Source organism: Octopus bimaculoides, chromosome 20 (assembly GCF_001194135.2).
Source record: "Octopus bimaculoides isolate UCB-OBI-ISO-001 chromosome 20, ASM119413v2, whole genome shotgun sequence".
Taxonomy (NCBI): Eukaryota; Metazoa; Mollusca; class Cephalopoda; order Octopoda; family Octopodidae; genus Octopus; species Octopus bimaculoides.
In genome coordinates this window covers 16242754-16251780 of record NC_069000.1, presented here as the reverse complement: position 1 = coordinate 16251780, position 9027 = coordinate 16242754, and the positions used below count along the sequence as shown (strand labels likewise).

At 37.9% G+C, this 9027-nt stretch overlaps 1 protein-coding gene across 6 annotated transcripts in view; it reads right to left on the bottom strand.

Annotated features, from left to right (window-relative positions):
* The window catches only part of LOC106880715 (uncharacterized), a 35924-nt gene that overhangs the window by 11708 nt on the left and 15189 nt on the right, over positions 1 to 9027 (bottom strand). For 3 of the 6 annotated variants that reach the window (XM_014930795.2, XM_014930792.2, XM_014930794.2), the window contains one exon: positions 8643 to 8732. Coding sequence is in view for 1 of the 6 variants with exons in the window: in XM_014930791.2 (XP_014786277.1) it covers positions 3220 to 3296; positions 5155 to 5193; positions 6312 to 6614; positions 8409 to 8732 (743 nt within the window). In the remaining 5 variants the exon portion in view is untranslated. Of the gene's footprint in view, positions 1 to 871; positions 915 to 3179; positions 3297 to 5154; positions 5194 to 6311; positions 6615 to 8408; positions 8733 to 9027 lie in introns of those variants that run through there. The other 3 variants (XR_008266382.1, XM_014930791.2, XM_052975196.1) reach the window with 3 other exon arrangements.

Sequence of the window (9027 nt, the reverse complement as noted above, 5' to 3'; positions counted from 1 at the left end):
TATATATATATATATATATATGCATACTTACATACAGACACATTATATACATGAATACATATACAAACACATCCCACGCACACATAACATAAGAGCATTAAAGAATGGAGTCAACTAACTCCGTTTATGGTTTAGTTTTCACATGTTTCATTAGCTTCAGTAAAGCAGTCTTGCATAACACGTTTTCCATGTCAACAACTTCTGCTCTATCATAAGGTATTGATGAGATCTGCATTAACTGCCTGTGCCGAAGCTGACTCCTCTGAACACAACAAGCAATAATTTATATATAAAAGTAATTTATATATATTTAAAAAAACAACTATGCCATTTTAATCCCAAGCAACGCCGGGTATCTCTGCTAGTAGTGTTTATAATTGCACAGGGATGGTGTGAGAAAGTGTTCACATTCCTAAGAGTCTCGTTTGGATTATGGTGAAGTGCATATAATCCTGTATTTCAGGCTGATAGATCTAGAAAATTAGCTGATCTGCAATCTGTTCCCATTGGGATTGATAGACCAAAATTTCCAAAGAATTTAAACATTTTCCTATACCTTTCTAGTATCGCTACACTACACCTATCAATAGAAAAGTGTGTGTCGTTCTTATATATACTTATCCTTCCTTGTAGAAAGCAGATTCTAGTTGGGAAAACAAGATAGACTCTATGTACTTCCAGGTGAAAATTTGTTTTGTTATATCTATTTAGAAGCATGTGTACGAGAGCATAGGTACACATACGTGTTCACACATACACACACACATTTATATATGTTTTCAATATCAGAATTCAACGAGCAGTAAATAGAGAAAGCACTCAATACATAGTGTGGTGTTGAATATTTATTTCCAGGAAAATGTGACTTAACTGTGACTTGGAAGTTTCGCTGAAGGGGTTCATCAGACAATATCCTATGAAAAAGAAACCGTTGCCAATGTAGAAAGATACTATATATGTATGTACGAGGTCTGATCAATACTTATCCGGACTGTTTCCATAGTAACGAAGCTACAACACACAAAGTCAAGCCACTTGGCTAAGATTGACCTTGAACTCTGCTGTGCATACACAATAAGTTTTAATGTTCTAGCTGACTTCCGCTGTTTAAAGCAGTGCTTGGAAGGAAGGCGTGTAGCGTGTGATCGTCGCATTGACCATGACAGATAAAGTTGTAATAGCGATACATGCTCAGAGGCCTACGCTAAGTTGCAAAAAAGTGTATATAGAGGAGTTTATGAGCCATAGACAAGTGTCCGAGTGGTTCAGACGTTTCCAAGATGGCCGAAAATATGTCGATATTGACGAACGATCTGAGAGACCCGAAACTAGCAGAACTAAGAAAAACATCGCAGATGTGCGTGCAGCTGTAAGGGGAAATCGTCGAATCACCATCCGTGGGTTTCAGAGGATGTGCAGACTAGTTACGGTTCAGTTCAGTTCATTATCACAGAAGATTTGGGTATGAGACGCGTGTCTGCCAAGGTTTTGCCAGAACTGTTTACAGCTGACCAAAATGACACTCGGGTTTCAGTTGCACAAGATCTTCTTGACTGTATCGAGAACGATGAAAATCTTTTGAAAACTTTGCATAGGCCTCTGGGCAAGTATCGCCAAGATTTTGGCAAAATTTGATGCAGATTCTCTGCTCAACTTTCTCTATCATGGGCAATGCGACGATCACACGCTATACACCTTTCTTCGAACCACTACTGTACACAGGACAAATGAGCTAGAACGGTAAAACTTAGTGCGCATGCAAAGCGGAGTTCAAGGTGAATCAAGCAGCTTCACTCTGCGTGGTTTAGCTTTGTTACTATGGCAACAGCCCCGATACTTATTGGACAGACCACGTATGTATATATATGTCATTATTCAATATTATTTTAAGATTTCTTGCCAATAAAGAAAAAGCCGGTTTCTAATCTAGATCCAAGACTCCTTCTTTGGAATCTCTACATCAACGACAGGGTATTTTTGTATGCATGTATGTACGTACGTACGTACGTACGTATGTATGTATGTATGTATGTATGTATGTATGTATGTATGTATGTATGTATGCATGTATGTATAGGTGCAGATTTGTATGTTTTGTTTTATGTACGACTTCTCATGCATATTCTTGCATATCTAGACATGATTGGATTCGTAGACTTTGAATCAGCTTTCTCCTTTCTGATTTTGAGAAGCCTAATTCCTGAAGAGTGATAATTTAGGTAGTGTGTTACATATCCCATTGCCCTGATAATTACAGGCATAAACCTAACCTTGCAACCGGGATAGAGCAACTGAAGATTTTTCAATAGGTCTCCTTTTCACAGTATTTTCCTTTTCATAGATCTGTTCTATTATAGGTACAAGACCTGAAATTTAGGGGGAAGGGGCCAGTACACAACTGGTGCTTATTTAGTCGACCCCGAGAGGATGAAAGGCAAAGTCAGCCTCGGCGGTGGACGAAATACTGCTAAGCTTTTTGTTCGGTGTTCTAACGATTTTACCAGCTCGCCTCCTTCTCCTTTTCCCAGATCATTAGCTTTATGTATGTTTGTATGTACGCATGTATGTATGTATGTATGTATGTATGTATGTAGGTAGGTAGGTAGGTAGGTAGGTAGGTAGGTAGGTAGGTGGGTAAGTAGGTAGCTAAGTAGGTAGATGAGCATGCATGCATGTATGTATGTATGTATGTATGTATGTAGGTAGGTAGGTAGGTAGCTAAGTAGGTAGATGAGCATGCATGCATGTATGTATGTATGTATGTATGTATGTATGTATGTATGTATGTATGTACGTGTGTGACTCCAGTCAGCGCATGACAACACGTGTTTCTTGTATACGTCCCCATAACATAGCGGTTTGGCAAAAGTGGGCGATAGAATAAGTACCAGACTTGAAATAAGTAGTGCGATTTATTTGTTCGACATTTCAAGGTGGTGACCAAGCATGGCCGCAGTCCATTGCATGAAATAAGTAAAAGAGAACCAGTTGAGATGATCTTCGTCTCATTGATCAAATGCTTTTGCTTGGTGAATGCTAATCTAAACATTAAAGAAAGATGATGACGTCAACGATGAGATTAAAAGAAAAAGGAAGGCAGTGAGAACAAACAAAATCAATCATATTTTATACAAGGATAACAAAATTACGGAAAGGAAAATGAAACATATAAAGCTAACCAGGTTGTTTCTGTTCTGTTTTGTTTTTTCCTCGAAATCCTTAACGATGTTTGCCAAGGAAAAGCAGGAGTGCAGCAAGTGCTAAAAGTTTAGTAATATTTGCTTCACACAATTTATCTGCAATAAACAGAAAAAGTTTGGTGTAAGACCAGAAATATTAGTGGGTGGGGAGAAAATCGATTCCAGTATCGACCCTAGTATTACTCCAAAAATCATCGATGCTCAAGCATTGTGCGAGTGCATGCAGAACAGTTTCATCACACAGTGAGCATCTAGGACAATCGCGGTTGGCAGTATTCGCCAATGATATTCTTTTGCACTGCTGCTAGGCAAGAGATTTCTATAGATTATCCATGGAACCTAGCTCGAAAGACATTTGAGAATGAAAAGCCAGTTGGTCTTTATCGGCACCCTGAGTTTCCTTGAGGCCTTTGTCGCTTTGACTAAACACTAATTTTCCATAGAATATCTTGCTTCAACACATATACCACATTACCCGGCTAATAGAGGGCTGTGAGCGCCCGATGACGCAGTAGAAGCCAGGCACCCTGCCTCGGTCTAGGCTTGATCCAAGACAGTAAAACTATCAAAGAGACATGCTTTGGAAATCTAGCAAACGGCATCCATAATTGCTCACTGTCAAACAAATGCTCGAGCTGTCGTATCCTCAGTGCATATCAGCGCATAGTTAGTCACAGCATGCGCTGTACTCTATGCAGTGTATATAACTATTAAACATACCATGTGAAAAGCGGAACACGTTCCCTCCACAGAAAGCTAAACAGCAAGCTTTTTACTGTTGTCAGCCATGAAGTGGAGCAAGGCACGACAGGCAAGCGAAATTACATGAGGTTACATCTTCCCAGTTCTTGTCTATCTGGAAGATTAGACCAAACCAACCCCTGAGCAATTTAACAGGCCTCTCTATCCAGCTCCTCAAGTCGCTACTGGATGGCATGGGCCTATATATTCAGTTACCAATCCCTAAGTCCAATGCGTTCCTTTCGTTAATTTTTGCGTCTGTAAACACCTGGATATTTCACTTATTTTTATTCTTAGTGAACTAGTTAATCCATTAACCAATCAACTAATCGATGGCATAACTAATCATTTGAACAACCATTCAAACTTCTGAACTCTCAGAGTCGTTTCATCACTGCAATGAGGCTGCACGATTTGGAAAAATTGGAATGAAAATGGCAGCTCCTGAAATTTTTAATTGCCTGGAAATCACTCCTTCATATCGCCTGTCGAATGTTGCAGAGACGTTGGTCAACTATCATGGTATACATGAAAGTTGGTACGTAGTTGGAAGACTAGCGTCCAAGAGGGGGCTGATTTAATGATTACATTTGTGAATGGTGATGGCTGTGTCGAGAAACTGTGTGGTGTGAGACAATAATAGAGATGAAAAAGTTCAAATGACGTCAGCAATTAGCCGGATTATAACGATACTAAAGAGGTGTAGAATAAATTTACTCTTTAGTATTTCAAGATATTTTTATGTAATTTTAATAGACAAGAACTGGGAAGAGGTAACCTCTGTTAAAATGAGATGTCAGTGTTATTTTCATTTTTGTATAATTTAGACGATAATATATTCACTGCACTCTGTGTATACGTCTGTGTTATGTGTGTATGTGTGTGTGTGTGTGCGTGAGAGAGAGAGAGAGAGAGAGAGAGAGAGAAAGAAAGAGAGAGCGTGTGTATGTATGTATATATGTATGTATGTATGCATGTATGTATGTATGTATGTATGTATGCACATCTGTATGTGTCTTAGTATTTCTTCCCCACCACCAATTGAGAACCAATATTGGTTTGTTTCCGTACCCGTAACTTATCTGTTCGGCAATAGAGAACGATACAATAAGTTCTGGTGTCAATTTGTTCGACGAAAACCATTTAAGAATATGACCTAGCACAGCCACAGTCCAATAAATGAAAGCAGAAAGTGTTAAAAGATAAAAAATACCTGCATTATCTGTTTGTCCGAAATGATTCCAATCATTTCCTGGAGATAAAAAAAAAAAAGAAAACAAAATGGTAAATAGAAACATAATACAGTAATCCCTCGTCTATCATGAGTGTTACGTTCCAGAACCTCCCACGGAAATAATTAAAATCTAAAAAAAATTAAAATACCTATCGACCGCAGAAACTTGCGATATACTGAGGAGCCTCGATATAAATTGACAAATATTAGCCAGAATAATACAGGATGTACTGAGTGCGCGATAGGTGTAACGCGATATGGCGAAGGATTACTGTATTTAATGTTCGATCTTAGTTTTCAAGGATCTTTTTCCAAATTGGAAAGCGGAATCAAATCAAAATGTGTATATATATGACCATGGCTACAATCGAAAAGTATGATCAAAATTCGATCCTCAACTGAAATTCAATCAATATTTTTTTTTTGCTTTGTTTTATATAAATCTTTAAGACTTGTATTGGAAAGTTTTTCTTTGTAGAAGTCATATTTATTTATTTTTGTGTTTATTTGCCACGTTATATTTTCCTGCCGCTAGTTCATCAACTGTGGAATATGAGCTATAGTACCTATTGTATGTCAGTCAGACAAACTGAAGCATTCTCGTGAAGTATTCTCATTTTCTCAATTTGCGGGAACCGGTTGAATTGTTTATGTTGCGAGTTTTAGTGAAAGTCGTTGTGTATGTGTGTGTGTGTGTGTGTGTATATACGTGCATACGTGTGCGAGTGGTGTATGTATGTATTTATAAAGGGTAAGTCCGCTTTTCCGTACTTGTATGGGACCTTTCCACTACAATTCCCGCGTTCAGGAGCATTTTATTCAGTCCATGGTATATGAAGTGCATTTGGTAGTGCAGGGCTCTTACAGGTAGCAGCTTTTTATGTCAGCTAAATCTATCTATAATCGTAAAAGGCAAATACCTAAACTTGGTTGATCGTAATGATATACGTGTCAAGGATAAATATACTTGTCAAGGTAACCGTTCGTGGATGTACAAACTCATTGAAAGGTATAATTTAACCAGAAATATCGTTTCAGGAGATGCGGCATCAGTGCTTAATAGATGTAAAAGAACAAGAATATGTTAAAGCGATAACGAGGGTAACACAACAACAAAAAAAAACAAACTTCTTTACCTGCTGGGTCGAGTATTTTAGTGATTGATACATCTTCGACAAGACATGAGATGCTTGTACTGCCAATGTCTCTCTCTTTTACAGTGTAATTATAAAGTGACACTGCTGGAATTGAACACGTGTCACGTTGTAGAATATATACTTGATTCACATGTATATTTATACCACGATGTCTTTTTTCAAGCCATACAAAGTCAGTATTACCAAAAGGTGAACCGACATATGCTGTACATCTGAAGATCGATATCTTGTTCGCTTTAATTGGTGGGTTAACAACTCTCAGACTATGCATGTAAGGTTTCACTGAAAAGAAAACGAATAGAAATATGTAAATTGGGAGTGTAAGATCAAACCCCGCTAGGACAACCCCCCACCTAGGACAAAACCCTGTCCAACAAAATCCCCTCAGTCAAAATCCCTATAGTTGAAGTGTGAAAATGAACATTGGTTATATTTTTCGGTTATTTCTCGTTTTTTTCCCTCGCTTTTCTTTGTCTCAGTCATTAGACTGTAGCCATGCTGGGGCAGCACCTTGAATAATTTTTAGTTGTGCGTATCGACCGCAGAAATTCGTTTTCCTTCTTACTTGTTGCAGTTATTAGACTGCGACCATGTTAGGGGACCACCTTGAAAAATTGTTAGACGACTGTATGAAACCCAGAATTTTTTTAAGCTTGGTCAAAACCACCTCTGTGATATATTTCGTGTTTTATTTTCCTTTGTACTTGTTAAACCAGTAGACTGCGGCCATGTTGGGGTACTGCCTCGAAGATATTTTAGTCGAATATATCGACCCCAGATATTCTTTTATATGATTTTCAACCAGCGCGTGAAGTTGAGCCTAGAAGGTTTCTCCAAATGCTAGATGTAACAGCCAAATCTCTTGAATTCTTTTAATATAATTTCACGTAAACAAAAACAGAAATCGCGGTTGTAAAAGAAACAACTTTTTGTTTCCAAAATTCCAATTTTTAAGCAAACAAAAATATATTCAATTGAAAATGAATAAGTAGACGCAGGAGTGGATATGTGGTAAGTAGCTTGCTTACCAACCACATGGTTCCGCGTTCATTCCCACTGCGTGGCACCTTGGGCAAGTGTCTTCTACTATAGCCTCGGGCCGACCAAAGCCTTGTGAGTGGATTTGGTAGACGGAAACTGAAAGAAGCCCATCGTATATATGTATGTATATATATGTGTGTTTGTGTGTCAGTGTTTTCCCCCCTAGTGTTTATGTCCCCGTAACTTAGCGGTTCGGCAAAAGAGACCGATAGAATAAGTGCTAGGTTTACAAAGAATAAGTCCTGGGGTCGATTTGCTCGACTAAAGGCGGTGCTCCAGCATGGCCGCAGTCAAATGACTGAAACAAGTAAAAGAGTAAAGAGAGTAGTGACAAAAGAGAGACAATCTGTAGCAACTTAGATGACTATGTTAAGGTGTGCTAGAATGACAAGCAAGAGGATTGATGAGACGAGTCCGACAAATACTATAAATTCATATCAACTGAGATGAAACATGCTTTGCAAGACCAAGGTATTATGAATATTGATTTAGCAAACAGTAAGAATAGAAATGTGAGATATGTTAACAACATTATGGAAATGATCATTGGTGTGATTATATCTGAAATGTTACACCAAAACAATCTCACACTGTTTTAACAAAATGGCTAAAGAAATGTTGAACTTACTGAGAATGCAACTCCTGCAATGCTAATTAAACGTATCAAAGGCTGTAAATCTGTGTTCGATCGTGCAATAGAAACGTGCAATAGAACTTTAAGTTAAGGCGGCGAGCTGGCAGAAACATTAGCACGCCAGGTGAAATGCTTAGCGGTATTTCGTCTGCCGTTACGTTCTGAGTTCAAATTCCGACGAGGTCGACTTTGCCTTTCATCCTTTCGGGGTCGATAAATTAAGTACCAGTTACGCACTGGGGTCGATATAATCGACTTAATCCGTTTGTCTGTCCTTGTTTGTCCCCTCTATGTTTAGCCCCTTGTGGGAAATAAAGATATAAGAAACATGCAATAGAAATAAAATTAATGACAATGGAGCTGAATAATTTTTCGAAAAAATAAGGACTGTAAAAACTTACCTTTTAAAATCTTAGGCTTTGAAGATTCCTTAGCTGAACTACATGTATAGGATGTCGCATCCTCGCAATTGGGATTTAATTTCCAGCAGATAATGTCACCTTTATCACCATGAATAGGACCACAGTTGAAACCATTCCTCTGGATTGTTTCCTTATAAACGTTTTCAGCCTTGTTATATTCAATTTTGACAACGACTTCGCTGAAGTTTTGCGTCAGACGAAACTCACTAAGATTTTTCACATTATATCGACATGTTATAACTATTGCAGTAGTTTGTCTAAAATTAATGACACTAGAAGGTGATATATCTACAATCTCAACAACTATATAGAAAGAAGAAAAAAAACATAAATCAGCGATAGATGTCACAAAAATATATAAGTGAAGTTATAGAACTTGGAAGAAGAAGAAGAAGACGAAGAAGAAGAAGAAGAAGAAGAAAGATGAGAAGGAGGAAAAAGAGGAGCAATAAAATACTTTTTTGTAGTTAGCTTTTAATATTTATTGTTACATGTGTAATACTGCCGTCATTTATAGGGTAACGACACTACGTTTTCTGTTTATTCTTTTTTTTCTCACTAACCAAGCCACACACACACACATACATACACACACGCT